Here is a 23348-nt window from a genome sequence, read left to right as displayed (position 1 = left end):
TGGTATCATTTTTTGCAGGAAAGTTTAATCCATGTTATTTGTCCAGCAAAAAGAAAAATCTCAAGAATTACACCCTCTCTTTCCCCCCCAAAATGGTATTCCTAATTCAAATCAGAAATTCCTCTTCATCATTCTGTGCTCTCAGTGTCAGGCCCAAGCCGACGTTAACAATTGGTTTGTTATTTTATATTTATAAATCCAGTATATATAATAGTCAATTTATATTAAGTCAAAGACAACTTCAATTCAAGTATCAGTGTTCCCCCTCCCCCCTTTAAAATAGGGTATCATTCCAAAACCACATCTTCTTTTAAAGCCCTACATGGCATTGGACCAGAATACCTCTGGAACCATCTTCTGCCACACAAATCCCAGCGGCCGATAAGGTCCCACAGAGTTGGCCTTCTCCAGGTCCCGTTGACTAAACAATATCGTTTGGCGGGCCCCAGGGGAAGAGCCTTCTCTGTGGCAGCCCTGGCCCTCTGAAATCAACTCCCCCCAGAGATTAGAACTGCCCCCATCCTACTTGTCTTTTGCAAATTACTTAAGACCCACCTGTATCGCCAGGCATGGGGGAAGTGAGACATCTCCCCCAGGCTTTTATAGTTTTATGCATGTGTTGCATGGTTCTTAAATGATGGGTTTTTTATATGTTTTTTAATATTAGATTTTTTTACATTGTAACACTGTTATTATTATTGTTGTGAGCCATCCCAAGTCTTCGGAGAGGGGCGGCATACAAATTTAATAAATTATTATTACTATTATTATTCTTTTAAATCTTCCAATTTCTTCCTTATTTCTCCCCCTCCAGTTTTTTGGGGTTTTTTTTTTTGAAAAGCAAACAGTCCTTTTTATCCCAGATTGCAAATCACCCACTTTTCATTCTGCTCATTCTTGTTTATTTTGGTTTTCCTTCAGCTTTGTGGCAGCCATATTTGCTGCTGCAGCTCCACAGCATCAGCTAGGGGTTTCCCAGCTTGAGGAAGGCAGATGCAGATCCCTCTACCCTCCTGGGTGGATCCCCTTTGCTTGGCCCCCTCTACGGTGGGGGGGGGGGGCTGTTGGGGGCTAAGGTCCAAATTCAGACTCTCAGATGTGGAGTGTTCGGAACATGCCATGGAGATCGCAGTCCCAGCTTTGGATCTCATGAAAGAAGGAACCAGAAGTCCAAGACAGTATATTTATTCCATCTTCAGGGCTGCAGCTAAGTTTTTAAGTCAGCAAGTTTATTTATTTATTTATTTATTTATTTATTTATTTATTTATTTATTTATTTATTTATTCATTCATTCATTCATTCATTCTATTTTTATGCCGCCCTTCTAGTTAGACTCAGGGCGGCTTACAACATGTTAGCAGTAGCACTTTTTAACAGAGCCAGCATATTGCCCCCACAATCTGGGTCCTCATTTTACCCACCTCGGAAGGATGGAAGGCTGAGTCAACCTTGACCCAGGGATGAGATTTGAACCGCTGACCTACAGATCTACAGTCAGCTTCAGTGGCCTGCAGTACAGCACTCTACCTGCTGCGCCACCCCGGCTCTTCTATATTATTGGCAAGAGCCAGTGCTGTGATTTCTTTTAGTGACTATTCATCCAGGCAGCATTCAGCAAGTTCAATTGTACAAGGCTTGACCTTGTGGCCCTCCTGAAAGGGTTTTGAGGACCCCTAAGGATCCACAAACCATACTTTGAAAACTGCTGCTCTTATCTAAGAGCTGAGGGCCAGATGCTAGATTCACCCTGGAGTGTTAGTGAAGACAGAAAGGAGCCCATTGCTGTTGTGCAGGGCCAAATGTCAATTTGGAAAGGGGATTGAATATTATCTTCATTAATTAATACTCCTAGGTGCCCAGAACCTTTCCAGGCACTTACAAGGGGCTTGCAAATGGAATCTTTCTTTTTGAAAGCACGGTGGGGAATCTGCAATGTGGCCTTTTTGCCCATCATGTAACATTATTGATTTTCTGTGTTGTACTACATTATGAAATAATATTGGTGACCTGGTTTCTTGCTTGCATGTGTAGTATAGATACCTTTTCCCCAGGATACCAAAATAATTGGCAGAAAGTAATGATTTTCAGCTGCTTGGACTCCTGTGGATGAAAGTTTAATGTGAGGCTGGTTGTTCACACTCACACAAGTTAGTAATTTCTGTTTATCAGAAGCAATTTATTGTGATTATAATTGAGAAGTCTCAATATGTTTTAGTAGACATATTGTGTGCTTGTTTGTTAATACTCTATCAAAAAGATAAAAATGAAACCTATTTGGGAACAGGGGTTTTTTAAAAGAAAAAAAAAGACAAATAACTTTTTGAACATTAGCCATATTCTACTTTCCATTTTGCCTCTTAACCTAACCGTCCCCATCCCAAAAGTCCAATTCAGCCTGGACACAACATAACTGATTATTACACCCTTGATTTCTACATTTTTTGAATGCCTAAAAAAATACATCTGAAAGTGCCAAAAAGATTGCCCTTCTTTAAACACTTATTCTTGTTGGCACACTGAGATATTGTTTTGCTATAAAGAAATTGCCAGGAGACTATGACCTGAACATACAGAATAATTTTTCCTTTTAAACAAATATGTAATTTTAGGAGGTTAATACAAATGTGAAGGGTTTTCTCTAATTGCTTGCTTTTCTTTTAGCAAAGATTTTTCAGACTTGTTACATTCTATATAGATTAGGGTACACAGTAGCTTTTCAGGTTTCAGACACAACAGGTCCAGAGTCCATAATACCACAAATACGCAGCAGCAGAACAATGGAGTAGATTGGGCCAAATATATTTAGCTGAATTAACATTTAATGAAATGGAACTAAGATGATTCCTCCCTATTTATTTAATTGTTTATTCATTAACACCCAAAATTGCAATTTGGCAGCAGCATTCTGAGGAACTTTGGATCGCCTTGTGCAATAGCATTCTAGATAGTTATCATGAATTTCTACTGTGTTTTCTACCTTAGAAAGAAAATGCACAAAATAATGGAAATATATAATTTATTCTGCTACTCTTGCTTTCTCATGTAAATTAGCACTAAATAGAAGACTGCCACAAATATCATCTTTGTTAAAAATTAAGAAGACCCTCAAAAAGTCAGTTATTTAATGAATAAATAAATAAATAAATAAATAAATGTGAAGAATTGATATTAAGGGTATCACCACTGGGGATGTATTTGGTGGTGTTGCTGATGTCAAGCCGGTGCAGACGTTGGTGATAAATCAATGGTTTGAAAGCCTGATGTTTATGGGAACTTGGGAGGGGTGGTTTTCCTGAGGGAACAGATGCAGTCACAAAGCATTCTTTCGAGTGGTTCAAGGCCATTATATGTCCACCACCTGGGCGGAAGCAGAAGGAGAAGTTGCCATGCTGGCACAACCTGAGTGGGTAACGTGAAAATTTTGTGGGGGCGGGGCAAGGGATGTGAACTTTCAACTGGGTGGGAAACTCAGATTCGGGTTTCCCAGTGTAGATGCCAGGATGGCTCCGGCAATAAATTGGAACTTTGAGAAATACTTTGACTTAGACTCTGATTTAGTTTGGTTGCTACCTGGAACATTGACATTTAACCCTAATCTGCCTTAAATATTGATCTGACCCGGCACTGGGTGGTGTGAAGACTCAGAGAAAGAAAAGAAAAATGGAAGAGAAGGAGCAAGGGGAACCAGCAGAGGACAAATTAGCGGGGGGGGGGGGGATTCCAGGTCCTCTACGATCCACCCCAGGAATTTGCAGCTCCGGGGAGGCTAAAAAGAGTGAAATTCAAACAGAGCTGATGTTATTGTGATTTTGTAGTAAGATTTATTAATATGATATATACTATGTAATTTACAATACAGGTAGTCTTTGATGTAAAACAGTTCACTTAGTGAACTGAAAAAAAGTGACTTATGAGCATTTATCACACTTATGATCCTTGCATGATTTACGTTCAGAAGCGTGACAACTGACTCAGTTATGACAGTTGCAATGTCCCAGGGTCACATGAACACCTTTTGCAGCCTTCTGATGAGTCAACGGGGAAGCCAGATTCACTTAACTTTGTTACTAATTTAACAACTGCAGTGATTCACTTAACAAATATGGCAAGAACATTCATCACATGGGACTCACTTAGCAACATAAATGTTGGGCTCAATTGTGGTTGGAAGTTGAGGACTACCTACACACATGGGTGTCAAACTCGCGATGCAGTGTTGTCATCATATGACATATTGCAACTTTCCCCCCTTTCGCTAAGCCAGAGATGGGCGTGGCCAGCGTGTGATGGGCCAACATGTTTGACACCCCTGCTGTACACTTTTTTAGGCATTATGTGGGATTTTTTTTATTGAAATAGTAGGGAGGCACATACATTAATAAATAAAGCCATATCTTTCCAGAAAGACAGAACACCCTTAAGAATGATTGCACTTTATTCTTTGCAAAAAATAATTTCAGTTACCTCAAAAGTCCTGGTAGAAGAAATTTTTAAAAAATTAGGGAGTAAACTGAAGACAACAGGCTATAAATATACATATAAATATATACTGTGGTATCATATAAAATGGAACTAAAAAATTGGCAGTTCCTGAGAAAATTCCTAATGTGGAAGAGTGCCTGCATTCTGAATATAGACGGTTTATATTTCCATGTATACATATCTACTAACTGGCTAATTTGGTTCTCTTTTGGTACTGTCTGCCAGGGCCCCCCAATCTACGGGCCATGGCCCATTACTGGGCTTTGAACCTTTCAGAACTGGGCTGTGGAAGTGGTGGGTGATCACACTTGTGTACATTGCCATTTGCATGAGTAGCAGGCATGCAAATAGAGCTGTGTGTGTGTGCTTTTGTCCGCCATTCACATGGAACCATCCTCTCTCCTCACCACCACCACCCCACCCTCTAGTCTGCAAAGCCAAAAAGGTTGGAGTACTCTTCTGTAAACTGTTGGACTACCAAAGGTTTACACATATAATCAAAAAACCCAATAACTATAATAAAATATTCTCCTCTCGCCCCCCCCCCCCCCCCAGTGTCTGTTAAATAGCAACAACTCCATGGTTAAAATGACAGATTAAAAGCTCTACAAAACAGCTGTGGCTTCACTGCCTGCCTAAATTTCATCAGGGAGGATGCCATCTGGATGTCTGAGAATAGGCTTTTCCACTGGGAGGGAGCCACAATAAAACAGCCTTGTCTTCTGGCTCACATCTCTACTCAGGAGGAACAGACAAGATGGATCAGTGTTACCTGGAGGAGATGGTTCTGTATTAGGATAATACACGTAGTCCTTAATTTATAAGCACAGTTGGGACTGGAATTCCAGTCACTAAGCAATCATAAAGCACGATATCACATGATTAGTGATGACAAGCCGGGCAATCTCAGTTACCATAGTAACTCCAGATGCATAGGTCACTAAGGGGAAAGCAAAGGGAATTCCAGATAAGGAAGATAGGGTGCTGTCCTGAAAAGCCCAGCATAACTGTGCAGATGTTGGGGATTGGTACAATTTGATGCAAACTTGGAGAGGCTGGGTAAAGAAGATGTGGGATGTGTGTATACACTTTTATGAGTACAGGGAGACTGAGGAAAGAATACACTGTGGCCCAGGCTTCTTGGAAATTAAACCCTGACGTGCCACAGCATGAAGCCATGCCCTTCTCTCCCATGCTCCCCTGGAAATGTCACCCTCCATCCTAACCCAGCAGCATGGTGTAAATCTACCATGCGTAGGAAGCTCCAGCAGCATGGTGCAAAACCAAGCATATGACAAAACCCCAGCAACATGGGATTTCTGAATGCGCCATGCTCTGAGGCTACAAAATTCCTTGCAGTACAATGTGAAGCCCAGGTCCAGCTTGGCCCAGCAGTACAGACTTGTTGCTACCCCAGAAACCTTCAGCCACCCTAGCCCACTACAGGACAGCTGTCCTTGCTATCATCCATCCACTCCAAAACTGTGGTAACCCTGCATTCTGCCTCACAACTGACTGTACTGTCTTGCTGCTGACAAGGTGTATTTGGCCTTCTGCGAGGCAACCACTGACCTAGAAGGTCTTACAAGAAAACCACTGTGTTCAGTCTGGAGAAGAAAGCCTTGTGCATGCAACAGCAGCCTCATGAAGGACCAGGCCAAGCTTTCTTGGTCAGCAGTGGGAGAAAGAACATGGCAAAGCCTCTGAGTTTTTGCATGAGTACACATAGGGTCTACAATGATATAAGGGAGGTGCAGCAAAGGTCAGGGAGGGTACACAGGGTGCAAGGGAGGTACAGCAAGGATCAGAAAAGTTGCTGGGAGTACAAGGATGCGTGAGTAGCACAGGGTGGGTTGGAGAGGGTGTACGTCTGAGTGAGGGTCAAGGATGATGTGCAGGGGTATGACGGGACATGAGAGGTAGTTTGGGAAGGCTAGACAAAGCTGCAAGGGGTTGTGTGAGGGGGGAGGGTGCATATGAAGATGCCCAGGGAGATTGGGAAGTACACCGTGATGTGAAGAAGGCGCAGCAAGGATAGGAGACGGTGTGCAAGGGTGAGGGTGGTTGTGAGAGTGTGAGGGTTGGAAGAGGTTCAAGGGGATGTGTGCGGGTGTAAGAAAAGTACTATGAGGGTCGGGTAGGATACAGAGGCATTTGATTGGGTGTGGAAGAGGTGTAAAAGAAAGAGTGAAAACTTTAAGGTGAAGGGAAAAGCAGAAGAGTCATTATTGTTTAGTTAAATGAGATTCTCAGAAATATGAGGTATTTAAAGAACAAAAGGTACTACAGTAGTCCCTCACCTATCGCTGGTGTTACGTTCCAGACCTGGCCGCGATAGGTGAAATCCGCGATGGGGAATTTATCGACTGATAGTACTTATTTAAGTATTTATATTGTAATTGTTTGGTAAGTTTTCATTGTTTTAAGTGTTTATAAACCCTTCCCACACAGTATTTATTTTAGATACAGTATTTAAATACAGTATTTACAATTTTAGATATATATTTTTTTTGAAAAACCTGCCGATCGAGTTCGGCGGGCTGTTTAAATCTGCCGATCGACTTCATCAGAAACCCGCGATGAAGTGAAGCCGCAGTAGGTGAAGCGCGGTATAGCGAGGGACTACTGTATATAAAGTACTGTGTGGTCATGATGTGACCGAGGACAGGGAATGAATGAGTAAGTTGAATTAATAATTCAGTACAAGTAATATCCTCATTTCACGGTATCACTCCTTTTTGTTTAAATACCACGAGAAGGGAAAAGTATATTGTGCCTAGGTAACTTTTAAGAAATGTTCATCTCAGTTTGCCTGTGACCAGTGTCTTATAATTTATTATTGTAGTAGGATTATTTGTAAAACAAACAGCAAACCAGCCCCCGCCCCTCCAAAACACACCTCCAACTGTTCTGTGAATACCAGTTTCTTTCAAATGAATTTAAAATGCCATTTTGTATGCCACAAATCACAAAATGCTGCTTTTTTGTGAGTTCTGTGCACCTCAGGTTTCCTGTGAATATTCAGAGCACTGCCAGAATGTTCTAGAGCTAAATGTGTTGGCAGGTTTTAATGCCGTCACTTCTGCTTTGACCCAGCGGAGACACCCCCCAGCCCCACCAGCACAATGAATTGCAAGAAGTATTGTGATTGCTATTAAGATAGCCAGTGAATTGTTTTGGCTTCCTGAGGTTTTCCAAGCTCATTCTGCCTTAGTAAAGAATATTTCTTTAGCGCTTGCCATAGTCACTTCACTGCCTGACAACAGTAGGGGTGCCAACTGATTGTAGTCTTCCACCTTTGTCAGAAACACTATTATTGCTTAGATGCCAGGATTTGTTTGGATTCTCTGGGGCTTTATATCCCATCTTTAAAGCACATATTTGTATGTGTGGTAGGGTATAACTAGCTCTTTCATATGAATTTTTAGGAGGTAAAAAAAATTGAATCTTGTCTCCTAAAAAATGAGTTAAAAGCTGATTTCCTTCAGTGTATTTGTGGCTGTTTCAAGTGATTGATTGATGCTCGAAATGAATGACAAAATGGTATGCTTTTTAAAGTGTAATTATACCACAGAATGTACAGTGCATGCACAGTGTACACAGTGAATATAGAGCAATAAATTCCATGTTGCGTGGGAAAATGGCTTTCAAGCTTTTATATTTCAGATTAGTATTTGCCATCTTGGCAGAATGTAAGCAAAGCAAGTCACTCATAGGCAGCCACGCCACTTCAGTCGTGACCATGAAATTTAATAATTACAATCAAATATGTTTTTTAATTCCAGGCATATTCAGTTTATGATGAAGAAATTGGTTATTGTCAGGGTCATTCCTTTCTTGCTGCTGTTCTTCTGCTGCATGTGAGTACACTACAAAATGAAACACTGTTGTTTAATCAGACAAGCAGGGGAAATGTTTGTTTCCACCTTTCAAATTTCTAGTTTTACATTTCCCTACCTATTTAATCTCATGTTGGCACTTACAAGAACAAATGGTGTACAGTGTTCCCTCGATTTTTGCAGGGGATGCGTTCCGAGACCGCCCGCAAAAGTCGAATTTCCGTGAAGTAGAGATGCGGAAGTAAATACACTATTTTTGGCTATGGACAGTATCCCAAGCCTTCCCTTAACACTTTAAACCCCTAAATTACCATTTCCCATTCCCTTAACAACAATTTACTCACCATTATTACTGGTATTCACCATTGAATAAGACACTTAGTAATCCTGATATTTATAAACATAATTATTTATTAACAATAATTATTTTTTTTGTTATTTATTTGCAAAAATTATTAGTTTGGCGATGACATATGACATCATCGGGCGGGAAAAACCGTGGTATAGAAAAAAACCCGCAAAGTATTTTTTAATTAATTTTTTTGAAAAACCGTGGTATATGCTATTCGCGAAGTTCGAACCCGCGAAAATTGAGGGAACACTGTATACCAAAAGCTTTTATGTCAAAGAAGGAAGCTTTTCTACCTGTTAAGGCAGGAGAGACTTTTGTTTGGTTATTCATAGGGGAAATACTTCTCTTAACAACGTTGTTTGCTTCTTTAAATGCAAGTAGGTACTATATTTTTCAGAGTATAAGACACACCTTTTCCACCCTAAAAGAGGCTGAAATTTTGGGTGCATCTTATACTCCAAATGTAGCTTTTACTAACTTTTTTTCAAGTCTAACAAGGTGCTAACACAATCTTCCATGTTTTGCTAGCTAAACACTCTTTCCTTTGCCTGCTTTTCTCATTGTTTCTCTCTCTGAAGTGAGAGAAAATTCTTTTAGAACCTGGTTTTTATTCCCAATCAGGGAATAAAAAGCAAGCAAGCATGCTCAAACCAACAAACTAATCTGCTGAAGTTGACCAGGCTAAGGACTAGCCATAATCTGGTAGGCAGATTATTTTTTCCCTATTTTTCTCCCCCAAAACTAAGGTGCATTTTATACTCTGAAAAATACTGTAATCTTGTCCTGACCTGAAATCTGTAGGTTGTCTTAGATCAGTGTTTCCCAACCTTTTTTGAGCCGCGGCACATTATTCGTATTTTCAAAATCCTGGGGAACACTGAAAGGGGGGGGGGGCGGGCTAAAGAAAAGTTTGGACAAAAAAAACCCTCTCTCTTCCTCCCTTTCGCTCTATTTCTCCCTCTTTCTCTCTTTTCCTTCCTTCCCTTCATTCTCTCTCTCCATCCCTCTTTCTTTCTTCCTCTCTTTTTTGCTCTCTTTCTCGCTCCCTCCTTCCCTTCCTCTATGTCTTTCTCTCTCCCTTGCTCTCTCTGTCTCTCTTGCTATCTCTTTCTTGCTTTTTTCTCTCTCTCTTGCTCTCTCTCTCTCTTTCACTGTCTTGCTATATGTCTCTTTCTTTCTCTTTGCCTCTCTTGCTATCTCTCTTTCTCTCTCTGTCTCTCTTGCTATGTCTCTCTTTCTTTCTTTTTCTCTCTCTCTCTCTGTGCCTCTCTTGCTAAGTCTCTCCTTTTCTCTTGCTATGTCTCTCTTTCTTTTTCTTTTTCTTTTTCTCTCTCTCTGCCTCTCTTGCTATGTCTCTTTCTCTCTCTTTCTCTCTCTCTTTCTCTGCCTCTCTTGCTGTCTCTCTCTCTTTCTTGCTCTGTCTCTCTTTCTCTGCCTCTCTTGCTATGTCTCTCTTTCTCTCTCTCTCTGCCTCTTATATGTCTCTCTCTCTCTCAGCTGACTGCAAGCGGGAGCCCTGACGGCGGCAGCTGGACGTGGTGCTGGACACCGTATATGCCAGGCACGCAGCGCCAGCATGTACGACGTCCAGCAGCACGTCCAACCGCCACCGTCAGGGCTCCCACTTGCAGTCAGCTGAGAGCGAGCGAGCGAGCGATCCCTCTCGCCGCCGCCATCTCCCCCGACTGCCTGCCGCCACCCCCCCCGCTGCGGCCACCCCCCCACTCCCATCTCTCTCTCGACGGCAAGTGTCCGATGGGAGCGGGGGGGGGGGTGGCCGCAGCGGGGGGGGGGGTGGCCGTCGCCTTTTTGCCCGCGCAAATGCATCCACAGCTTTCTCTCTTCTCCTCCCCGCCTTCCTCCTCCCCCACTTTCCACTCGTGAAAAAGGAGAGGGGCGGTGCTAATAACGCCTGGAAAGAAACTCAAACTTTAATTTGCCGGTTTCCTAATGGTGGAGTTAGTTACACGTTCTGTTTATATAGGCGAAGGAAACGAGTGAATGCTAACGCCTTCAAGGAGGTTGTTTCTTTCCACCGACAATTCGCCAGCCGGTATATGAGCCAGTGGTGTCTGAAGAGAACTTAATTTACAAAGAGATCTGTTGAGGAAATTCTATTGATTCCAAGACATGTTCCATGGGGGGCAGGAGGAGAAATCAGATCTCGATTCATTCCCCCCCCCCCCCCGCTCCCATCGGACACTTGCCGTCGACGCCAGAGGAGCGCCAGCTGGGCGGGGCGCTGCCGGTACTTCCGTCCTGGGGCTCCCGCTCGCAGCTGTCCCCCGCCTCCTGCTCGATGCCGCGGTTTTTGGCGCTCTCCTGCTGGGCCCCAAAGAAAGAAGACGGGAAAAAGGTGCGAAGAACGGAGCTCTCCTTCTTCCTGCCTTCCTTCTTTGGGGCCCAGCAGGAGAGCGCCGAAAACCGCGGCATCGAGCAGGAGGCGGGGGACAGCTGCGAGCGGGAGCCCCAGGACGGAAGTACCGGCAGCGCCCCGCCCAGCTGAAGCTTGGCGGCACACCTGGCCATGTCTCGCGGCACACCGGTTGGGAAACGCTGTCTTAGATAACAAAATAACATAGTTCTTCCATATACTGTATTCAATGAGTTCTCATAAATGTGCTTTTTTGCAAAAGCGAAGTGCTAAAAAGGAAAAAAACCTAATATTTAGGGATATAACAAAATAAAACGTATCTCCTAAGTAACAGATTAATCAATCACTAATCAAAACTATTTTAATAGTATGTTGCTAATAGTGTATATAAATACAGTGGTTTAGAAGTTTGTAACTTAGCAAAGAACAACCCCCCCACCCCCGCATGGCCTACAACTGTAGTTTGAATTTCAAAAAATCCCTTTGCTTTGAGAGGCATATATTATGTATAATATGCTTAATCCTCTCTTCTCAAGGGTCACTTGAAATTCTGCTCCACTGTGATTTGGCAGTTCTGAATTCTGAAAATTTTCATACCCTCTTGAGAAATTCCAATCAGTTCCACAACAATCAGCAGGTACAAAATCCTGACTGAAAGCTATTTGAATGCATATTTCAGTTTTCTCTTTTTGCATACTGATAGCATAAACCCATCTACAGAAGGGTTCTTGGAAGTCACTTTATATTTATGGTCTCCATGCAGATGCCTGAGGAACAAGCCTTCTGTATCCTAGTGAAGATCATGTATGATTATGGCCTGCGGGAGCTCTATAAAAACAATTTGGAAGGTTTGCGGAGAAAATTTTATCAGCTGGAGAAACTTACACAGGTATTACCTGAATTTTTCTTTGTTTTAGAAAAAGAAAGGGAATAATGAACATATCCAGGGGTGGGTTCCAAAACTTTTCACTACTACTCAGTTGGTGTGGCTTAATTTTGTGGGAGTGACCTGATGTCATGTGACTAGGTGGGAGTGGCTTTGCAGCCACGTGACTGGGTGGGGGTGGCGGCTTGGTGATCATGTGACTGGGTGGTCATATGACAGGGTGGGAGTGACTAACTTGACATCACTCACACCTGATTACAGTTAGTTTTAGGGTTCGGGTGCCTGGCCTCTCCTCACCTCTGCACATGCTCAGAAGAAAAAAAATTAAATTAAAAAGCCGAAAACAAAATTAAATTAAAAAAATATAAATTAAAAGAGAAAAGAAAGCTGTGACCGCATGCACAGTGCCAGAAACTCAGCTTCCGCATTTGCTCATTAAAAAAAAAATGAATAAAAAATTGAAAAAAAGATGATGTCACCTGAACATATCCTACCATAGGTATACTCAAGTGTCCATAAAAATTGAGATATTGATAATGTGCAACCAACCTGTATGTGTGTGTGTGTGTGGGGGGGTATACATACATTCATAACATAATGCATGAAACACATATGGTCTTCATGTTTAGTACCAAAGTGTTTATTCTATAAATATTTCCTAACATTGGCTTAAAATATAGCAGAAATATAAGCATATACTTCATAAGCATAAAGAAATAATGCATATTAATTTAGGTTTTGATAAGGCATTTAACATCTTTGAGAAGAAAAGTTGTATTCATCTTCGTCTTTCACTTTTCTCCGTAGGAGCAGCTGCCTGATTTATATAACCATTTTGTGGAACAGAACCTTGAAGCTCATATGTATGCCTCCCAGTGGTTTCTCACCCTCTTCACTGCCAAGTTTCCACTTTGTATGGTTTTCCACATAATTGATTTACTACTTTGTGAGGTAAAATTACCTTCTATCCATAAAGAAGCTTGCTTTGCATGAAATGGCTTGTCATTTTTCTTGGGCTTATAGTTTCAAGGATGACTGCTTCTTTTATTAGATGGAGGTGTACTGCCTCTTGCACACCATTCTTTTGTCCTATTTTAGTATGAGATGTTCTTCCACCAATATTTCTTATCATCTTTATTTTTAAGCTGTATTCGAGTAAATCCCTCTGATGTCCCTGTTTACACAATGGCATGATTCATAGAACTCAAGGCATTCACTTATTATAAAAATGGTTTCAGTGGTCTGAAATAAACTCTTCATTGTTTAGAGGATAGTTAAAGGTTGATTTTAAAAAAAATCACAAAAGGAATGAGTCATAGCAAGTCTTGCACTTGCACATGTTGCAGTTGCCTACCCTAACTCTGCTCTGATTGGAAGGAAAGTTTTGCCTTAACTTCTGGTTACTGTCAATGCTCTCTTTGTCCAATTTAGCAAAAGATAATTCAATAACAACAACAACAACAACAATAATAATAATAGGGATAAAAATAGGGCATGCCCTGTCAAATCCTGCACCTGTTAACAGCGTTGTCCCTCAAGGCAGTGTTCTAGGACCAACATCTTTATACTTTATATAAACGACCTTGGCAACCATTAGAATAGAATTTTTATTGGCAAGTGTGATTGGACACACAAGGAATTTGTCTTGGTGCATTAGTCTGTTTTCCCCCAAATAATGCATCCCCTGATAATAAGCCCAGTCAGGCTTTTTGAGTGCATAGCAGTAAGGCCAAGCGCTTATTTCAGGGTTCAAAAAATACAAGACAGAGTCTTATTTTGGGGGAAACATGATATAAGCAACGACGTTCCCTTAGCTGAAACTAAGAAAACTATTTAGCAGCATTCACAATGCTGCTACCCTTCAAAAAGACCTTGACTTTGTGTCAGAATGGTCAAACTATTGGCAACTTCAAATCTCAACCAACAAATGCTCTGTCTCACACATTGGCAGGAAGAATCAGAACACAAAATACAAACTGAGTGGACACGACCTCGTAGATGACCCTCACTCTGTCAAGGACCTTGGAGAACACATATCTAAGAATCTAAGTGCCAAAGCCCACTGTAACAACATTGCCAAAAAGGCATTTAGAGTTGTAAATCTAATATTGCGCAGCTTCTTCTCCAGTAATATTATACTACTAACCAGAGCACACAAAACATTTGCTAGACCAATTCTCGAATATAGCTCATCTGTCTGGAGCCTGCACTGCATATTGGACATTAATACAATTGAATGTGTCTAGAGATATTTCATGAGAACAGTCCTCCACTCCTCTGCTTGCAACGGAATACTTATGCCACCAGACTTGAAATTTTGGGGTTAGACAACTTAGAAATATGCCCCCTTCAATATGACCTAAATGTAGTTCATAAAATTTTCTGTTACAATATCCTACCTGTCAATGACTATTTCAGCTTCAGCTGCAACAATACATGAGCACACAATAGATACAAACCTAAAATGAACTGCTCCAATCTCAATTGCAGAAAATATAACTTCAGCAACAGAGTGGTCAATGCCTGGAATACACTACCCAACTCTGGTTTCGTCCCAAACTCCCAAATTTTTAACCTTAGAATTTCTACTGTTAACCTCACGCACGCGCAAGTACCCGCATTTCAATGCCTAGGGTGGGTGAAACAGCTTCCCCCGTCCTCCTGGAGGCCAGAAACAGCATGTTTCTCAACTTCTGGTGGGACCAGTAGGCTCATGTTTTGCCCTCCCCAGGCTCCAAAGGCTTCCCCGAAGCTGGGGAAGGGTAAAAATTTCCTCCCTCATCTCCCTGGAGGCTTTCTGGAAGCCAAAAATCACCTGGCCAGCATACACATGCACATTGGAGCTGAGCTAAGGTCCCAGCAGATATGGCTCTGCGTGCCACCTGTGGCACCTGTGCCATCACCATCACTGTTGTAGGATGCAGTGCAGAGCCATATTAACAGCATCATCTGTTGATCTATTTGCTCGGTAGGCAAATTGTAATGATCTAACAGCGGATCCATAATGGTTTTCAGGTGGACCAGCACTAACCTTTCAAAGGTTTTCATAACTACAGATGTCAGAACATCTGGTCTGAAGTCATTCAGTTCCTTGATGGAGGGCTTCTTTGGCAGTGGGGTGATTAGTAGAGCGTTTGAAGCAAGAAGGAACATAGCACATCTCTAGTGATTTATTAAAGACGTGGGTGAAGATGGAGGGCAGTTGGTCAGAACAAGCTTTTAAGGAAGAATGAGTTATCTTGTCTGGGCCTGGTGCTTTTCCTGGCTTTTATCTGTGAAATAGACCTTGAACCTCATTTTCTTTAATCACCGGAGGTTATTAAAAACTCTGCAAATTCCTATACATGGGGAAGAGAAATAAGTTGATAGCGAAACAACTGATCATTAAACAATAGATTAATAGGTTCTGTGCCTTTCTTTAAGTCATTACTTTCCTTGTTTTATATTTGAGTATTGTTTATGTGAGATTCTGAAGTGATTGTTCCCATTTGTTTCAGCATTCATTTTTATTACTTTTACAATTCTGACCTCTAGTGGATGAAATGCAATTTCCTTAGGATTGTTACCAAACATTATTTTAAAACCTACTTATAGGATTGTTTAATAATTTGATTCTGTACTATGCTGTGGCCAGCAACATTTATAAATTTTAATGGATGTACAAATCACAAGCTGAATCACACAGGATACCAAGATTTTTGTGTTTGCTTTTCTATTTGCTTCCTGAAGTTGGAAAACTTAATAACTTGATTTTTAAAAACAAAAAAAATAAATGATAAACAGACAACCAACCAAGATTAGGGCAAAACATTTGGGGTATATTATGCAAATAAATCAATGGAAGTATATGTGAAAGGGCTGACATTTATTTCTCTGAAATATATTATTGAATTATAGTCAGTGTAATTGTCAGCCCTTTCTTCCACATATAAAATAAAAATATTTATGGAATTTTGTTTTATTTTTTTATAACAATATCAAGGCTTTTATATGCACAAAAATGGAAATCTTAGAAATACCTACAATGGAAAAATGGTGAAATTGATGCAATAAGCAGAGGTGGCAAAATTGATAGCTTTAATTTAAAAAAAGATTTTGGCCAATTTTATTTTTACTTGGATTTTTTCAAGAAATGATCAATCAATCAATAATAATTATTGAGTCAATGACAGCAAACTTTTAAAGAATAAAACAATTTGCAAGAAATAAAGTGATGATTTTAGGATTTGATTATTAGTATTATATGGGATTATAAAAATAATGTAGAAAATTGTTAACCTTAGAGAAGGAGATTGATGTACTCTTTCGTTCATATTGGTACCAAAAATATCAGAAGTCATTCTTTTTCTTTTATTCAGGCACTTCTGTCTTTTCTCTTTCTTAATCTTTCTCTTTCTTAAATATTTTTTCTTATCTGCTTATCTGTTTATGTTTTAAATTTTTTGCTTTTGAAAAGCAATTGGAAAACTTCTAATTTCTGCTAATACTAAACCATAGATCATAATCCTGGATTTTGCCAAAATTCTAATTTAAGAGTTCAGTTGTAATAGAAAACAAGGTTTCACCATTAACTGCATTGAATATATACTTGGATAGATAGATAAATAGATCCCACACACACGGAGTTTACAAGTTTTAAACATATAATACATTAATAGTAATTTCTAATATTGTACTAGCAAAAAGTTTAAATGTATACAATACCTTAGCAGAAGCAAGAAACAATCCTTTGATATAGTGGCTATTATTTAAAGTCTTTGGCAGAAAGCCCAAAACTCCCCAAATAGTTTTCTTTTTTTAATTCTCTAACTAACATGAATCACGATGACTTGGAAGGCAATCAGAGGACACAATTTTCAGTTTTCTTAATTTGTAAATCACAGAAATAAACCACGAGCACAATCCGATCCTCCAACTCTAATATTGAACATTGACTTCCTCAGTCACTGGTCACGAGACTCCCCCTTTAGCCAAAAGGCATGGCCAAGTGTTCTAGAGAGCTATTCACGAATAGACCTCTTCCTCTTCAACCATTCCTTTCTGCTGACATTCCTGCAGACTATAGCATCATTAAGAGGCTCTTCCTGAGTCACTCATGGGCACCTCCTGAGGTGCTACAGACTCTGGTTGGCTTTCAGCCTCTGATTTACATCCTCTCCGACCACCATGCTATCAGACTCGGGTGCCAAATAGGATACCAGCCCACACCCATCTCTCGATCCTCAGAATCCGTGATCAGCTGAGCGGGACGTGGACAGGCCGCAACAGATCTATGAATAAACAATATTACATTCTTACTTTTTCATTTTTTACCAGGTTAGCTTTTATTATATGTATTTTCAATCGTTTTATAATTTTTTTCTAATAAAAGTAATGTTTAATTCTAATTTGCTATGTTTTTTCAGTGTATGAAGAAGCAAATACCAGAGAGCTTTTTTAGCTTAATACATAGAGATATCTAAATGACAAAATAACATAATAGGCTAAGTTGATTTAAACAGAAAATGAAATAAGGCTACTTCAGGCCTTATTTTTAAAATAGAAATAGAAGTTAACACATATGATTTTTTTTCCATTTTAACCCAACAATCCTGCAGAAAAGAAGCCAAAGTCTAGAAGAAGACTTTATTCCTTAGTATGTTCATTTTACATACTGGTATATTTTTATAATGTAACTGGTAATTACTCCATTAAATCCTTCAAAATATTGCTCTTTGTACGTTTATCTATAAAAATCTTGACACAACCCTAGTATTATTAGTATTGTTTACATAGGTAAATACCTTGCAAACTGGATTAATACTATTTCTTTCTTTCTTCTCTACACTGCAGGGTCTGAATGTAATCTTTAATGTAGCCCTGGCACTCTTAAAGGTAAGATGATTTTGTAAAATTCTTCTTGTTTTTTGTATTCACTCACTTCAGCAAGTTCACAGAAGTATCTTGGTGCCATAAATGTTACTATATTGCCTATATAGACATAATTTTGTTTATTACTTTGATTAATTGGTTTCAGGAAAATGTAATAGAAAAGAGAATATACTCTCATCTAATTTATAAAAGTTAGAGTACGTTTGGTAGATGAGTAGCTAAATATATTTGTTAAATAAATTAATATATGAATGAACTAATGAATAATTTTGTTCCTGGTAATTGGCATCTGCTGAATATGGTTGGCCATAAACGAATTACTGTTTTTTTCTGGTTGACTATAACAATCTACAAAGCTTCCTCTTCACCTGTTATGGAAGGAATTAAAATTTCTTGGCACAGCTTGGAATAACAAATTGTGCTGTTGTACTACAATGCTATTATAAAATCAGCAAATATATGACTTGCTAATGGTGTGCAAGTGATAGAAATGTCTAGGAAGTGATAGAATATGTGCAATAGTATGTATGGTATCCTGTTTGTACAGTTGTCTTCCTTTCTTGCATATGTCTAAGAAGATTTCTTTACTTGTACTGCTGTGAATGTGTGCCTGCTCAAAATCTCTTGTCAGATTTTTCTCTTAACAGGAAAGTTTACACACTGCATTTCCTTTAGCAAATTCTTTGTTCTTCGTCACCTTCCACAGCAGTAGTATTTTAGGAACATAGCTAAAGTATTTTTTACCCTTCTGTTCATTATTCTTCTTTGTTTAAATGTTGTGGTTTCACATTTATCCACTCAATTATTCTTTTCATTTTGCATTTTTATTTCTCATAATAGTCCTTTTGCTTTCAACTGGGCATTTTTTGCCCTCAGACTTGCTGCTATTAATAGTTCTTAATTCTTGTTGTTAGTTGCGAAATTGTATCCAACCCATTGTGTTCCCATGGACAACGTTCCTCCAGGTCTTCCTGTTCTCTACCATCTTTTGGAGTCCATTTAAGCTCACTCCCACTGCTTCAGTGAGTCCATCCAGCCACCTCATTCTCTGTCATCCCTTTCTTTCTTTGCCCTCAATTTTTCCCAGCATTAGGCTCTTCTCCATTGAGTCTTTCCTTCTCATTAGGTGGCCAAAGTATTTGAGTTTCATCTTCAGGATCTGACCTTCTAAAGATCTCCTCTAGGAGTAACCGGTTTAATTGCCTTACAGGAGTCTTTCCCAGCAGCATAGTTAAAAGATCTCAATTCTTTGGCACTCAGTTTTTCTTATGGTCCCATTTTTACAACCATACATTGCAACTGGAAAACCCATAATCTTGACTATACAAAGTTTTCTTGGCAGGGTGATGTCTCTGCTTTTTAGTATGCTGTATAGATACGTCATAGCTTTCCTCCCCAGGTGCAAGTGCAGTGATGGGCTCCTATGGGAACGGTCAGGAATGAAGTTCCGGTAGCAAAATTTGGAGCTCTATCCCAGAGCACCCAATTTGCACTGAAAGATGTTGAAACAAAATGCATAAGCCACGCCCGTGGTGTGGTAGTAAAAAAATTTGTAGCCCATCACTGAGCAAATGTCTTTTAATTTCTTGGCTGCAGTCCCCATCTGCGGTGGTCTTGGAGCCCAGGAGAATAAAATCTGTCACTACCTTCACTACCTGCCAGGAATTGAGAAGGCCAGCTGCCATGGAAACATCTTTAATTCACATTATATTATTAATTAAGTTTGAATTTTCTTTAAGGAGACAAATCTTTGAGCTCTAACATTTGCTCTGGCCATTAGTATGACTGTGATGTGAATGAGTGTGATTATAGGATTTTATGACTTGGGTTTTAGATTAGTTTTATAATTGGGCTTCAACATTGTCTTTTTAATTGTGTTTTACATGTTGTGAGCCCCCCTGAGTCTTCAGAGAAGGGCGGCATATAAGCCGAATGAATAAATGAATGAATAACATTTGATCTTATTTATTGTGACTTTTCTTCAATTCTCAATACTGATAAAATAATAGACAACCTCAAGTGAAATATTTGGGATCCAGCTCTTCAAACAGATAAAAATGAGAACTTTTTTCTTACATTATAATAAATAATATCAATAAATATCCCTCCTTGATCCATTCCCAAATACTTTAAACTTTTACATATCTCACATGGAAGATTTTCCACTTTGATTCTAATTTACCTGTTAGGGTGACAAATGGCAAATATATTAACATCACCTATGAAAAGTACAGTATGTACCAATACAGCAGTTGAGTCTAAATGATAGGTAGAACTTATAACATGAAATTTTAGAAACTCCTGAAAACAAGACATCCCCTGAAAATAAGCCCCCCCTCGAAAAATAAACCCTTTCCCAAAAATAAGCCCTCCCCGAAAATATTTATATGCATGCGCATCCAGTTCCCGCCATTCCCTCTGGTTAGGGTTAGGGAGACAGAGCTGGAAATCAGGTAAGACAGCAAGGAGAGGGAACCCTGTCTTGCTTCATGCACCCCAAAATAATAAGACCTCCCCAAAAATAAGGCCAAGCCTTATTCTGGGATTCAAAAAAATAAAAAAACAGGGTCTTATTTTTGGGGAAATATGGGTAACTGTTCCCTTGAGTAGGAAGTCATGATTTTTCTTCCGGGACACCAAACTTCAGCCATTAAAAAAAAAAAAAAATCAAATTTCTAGCAATAGGTATGACTTATAGAAGTCACCTGGTATCTTTCTCACACTAGTAATTGTTTTTGGCTTTCTTCAAAAAGTCAAGTTATTTTATATTTAATATAGTATTATATATTAAGATCTGGTCTCAACCAGTAAATAAAAATAAATAAGATGGTACTTTATCTCTGCTTTTGACTCCTTGTCACTTGCTTGAAACCAAATTGGATGAATAAAATAGAAAGTAATGAAATGGTCAGTGGACCATACCAGTTGTGGGTTCCTACTGGTATGGATAATTGCATGCAGCTCCATGGCTCTGGTGTGCAGGAAGCAAAATTTCGCTCAAATGTGCGCTCGCACACCCGAGCCGTGGAGTTGCACACAATTATCCGTACCAGTAGGAATCCACTACTGTACGATACCAAAAAAAGAATGAAAATGTAACTATCAACACCATCCAGTGTTGGAGATACTACAAACTGCACTTCAGCTTTTCATGGAAGTGATGAATGACTCTAAGATGGAGCATCATGGTATGTGCAAAAAACTGCTCCCAACCAGTTACATATTCCAAATTAGGTAATTTGGCATAGTCCTGAGTGTGGAACAGCTGTTTTCATCTGGAAACATTTACAAAATTATTAAAACTGTTTTTCAGGTTTAAAATACTGACAGTACCTCTCCACTTGACACTGAATATTTGAAATTCAGAATGTTTTACACACTGCTGCTAGGCTCCCTGACTTGTAGTCAACAGAAGTTACTCAGACATTTCATATGGCACAGCTAGATAAGGACTGTTACTGAATTGGAATGAAACTACTTTAAGCAGATCATTGCTGTCTGTCTATATGAGATTGCTACATTTTAAATCCTTTTTCCCCATAGCTCAGTAGAGGCTTCATAGAGTCCTAGACTTGCTCTTTTCAGGCTTGTTTCTAGGTAGCAGTTAATTGTTGTTGTAACTTGCATAGAATTTTCAACAGAAATTGTAATTTTTATTGCTTTAATACATTTTATTTCTGGTGTTTTAATTCTATTTCTGTGAGCTGTCCTGAGGCTCTGGGGAATAGATTGCATACAAATATAGTAAATAAATAAGCACAAAGAAGATTATTTTATGCCATATTTTATATTTCTATTTAAAGTAGCAGCCCGGTTTCATTTAAATCAGGATTACCTTCCAATTATACTTTTTTCATTTGCCATTGAAATCTCTGTGTGGAAACAGCTATATCATAATTACTGCTTGTTCCATATAATATTTTTAATGTACAGTGAACCCTCGATCATCGCGAGGGTTCCGTTCCAGGACCCCAAGCGATGATCGATTTTTCGCGAAGTAGCGGTGCGGAAGTAAAAACACCATCTGCGCGTGCGCAGATGGTGTTTTTACTTCCACTGCCGCCCGCCCTTCGCCCGCCCACCCCGTTGCTCGCGCCTGGGGTGCGCGCGCGCTTGGGGAAACCCTAGCTCCGCTTCCCAGCTGGGAAGCGGAGCTAGGCTGCCCCAAGCTCGCGCGCGCCGCCTGCCCGCCCACGCTGTTGCCGGCTCCGCTTCCCAGCTGGGAAGCGGAGCTAGGCTGCCCCAAGCTCGCGCGCGCCGCCCGCCCGCCCACGCTGTTGCCGGCTCCGCTTCCCAGCTGGGAAGCGGAGCTAGGCTGCCCCAAGCTCGCGCTCCAGCCCACCGCCGCTGGGGTCTTACCGGGGCAAGAGGGGGAAGACCCAGGGAAGCCTCTGCCCGGCGGGGAAACTCCACCATCAACGCATGCGTGGAAGGGCACGCATGCGCAGATGGTGGAGTTTACTTCCGGGTTGAAAACTAGCGAAATAGCCCTTTCGCGATCCTTGAGGACGCGAAACTCGAGGGTTCACTGTATATAAAGTATAGATTATTTGCACAGATTATTTATTTACTTACTTACTTACTTACTTACTTACTTACTTACTTACTTACTTACTTACTTACTTACTTACTTACTTATAGTTGAAAGGGACCTTGCAGGTCATCAAGTCCAACCCTCTGCTTAAGCAGGAAATCCTACAGCACCCCAGCCAAATGACAATCCAATCTCCTCTTGAAAATGTCCAAAGTTGGGGAGTTCACAACCTCCACTGGCAGGTCGTTCCACTGGTTGATCGCTCTGACCATCAGGAAGTTCTTCCTTATTTCTAGGTTGAATCTCTCCTTGGTCAGCTTCCAACCATTGTTCCTTGTCTGGCCCTCTGGTGCCCTGGAAAACAGCATGACCCCCTCCTCTCTGTGACAACCCCTCAAATACCTGTAGACTGCTATCATGTCCCTCCTGACCCTTCTTTTTTCTAGGCTATCCATACCCAGTTCCAGCAATCTCTCTTCATAAGTCTTGGTTTCTGGTCCCTTAATCATTTTGGTTGCTCTTTTCTGCACCTTCTCCAGAGTTTCTATGTCACTTTTGAAGTGTGGTGACCAGAACTGAATGCAGTACTCCAGATGTGGTCTGACCAGGGCGTTATAGAGTAGTATTAATACCTCTCTGGTCTTGGAGTGTATTCCCCTGTTGATACAGTTTAGGACTGTGTTGGCCTTTTTAGCCGCTGCTGCACATTGCTGGCTCATATCTAGTTGATTATCCACCAAGACTCTGAGATCTCTTTCACAGTCACTACTGCTAAGTAGGGTTCCTCCCAGACTGTATGCGTGTCTAGGTTTTTTTTACCTAGGTGAAGGACTTTGCTTTTCTCAACTTTGAACATCATTTTGTTAGTTTTGGCCCACAGCATTTATCTAGGTCTTTCTGTATTTTGAGCCTATCCTCTAGGGTGTTGGCTAGCCCTGCCAGTTTGGTGTCATCTGCAAATTTGATTAGTTCCCCCTCTATTCCCTCATCTAGGACATTGATGAAAATG

The 23348-nt window shown here is 40.3% G+C and overlaps 1 protein-coding gene across 5 annotated transcripts in view; it reads left to right on the top strand.

Annotated features, from left to right (window-relative positions):
* Positions 1-23348, top strand: part of RABGAP1L (RAB GTPase activating protein 1 like) — a 224733-nt gene that overhangs the window by 113298 nt on the left and 88087 nt on the right. For all 5 annotated transcript variants that reach the window (XM_070746727.1, XM_070746725.1, XM_070746728.1 and 2 more), the window contains exons 14-17: positions 8269-8343; positions 11812-11937; positions 12742-12885; positions 17767-17808. In XM_070746727.1, the coding sequence (XP_070602828.1) occupies positions 8269-8343; positions 11812-11937; positions 12742-12885; positions 17767-17808 (387 nt within the window). The remainder of the gene's footprint in view (positions 1-8268; positions 8344-11811; positions 11938-12741; positions 12886-17766; positions 17809-23348) is intronic.

The sequence above is a fragment of the Erythrolamprus reginae genome, chromosome 3 (genome assembly GCF_031021105.1).
Source record: "Erythrolamprus reginae isolate rEryReg1 chromosome 3, rEryReg1.hap1, whole genome shotgun sequence".
Taxonomy (NCBI): domain Eukaryota; kingdom Metazoa; phylum Chordata; class Lepidosauria; order Squamata; family Dipsadidae; genus Erythrolamprus; species Erythrolamprus reginae.
The sequence above is the reverse complement of the archived record's forward strand: the minus strand, read 5'-3'. Positions and strand labels throughout refer to the sequence as shown.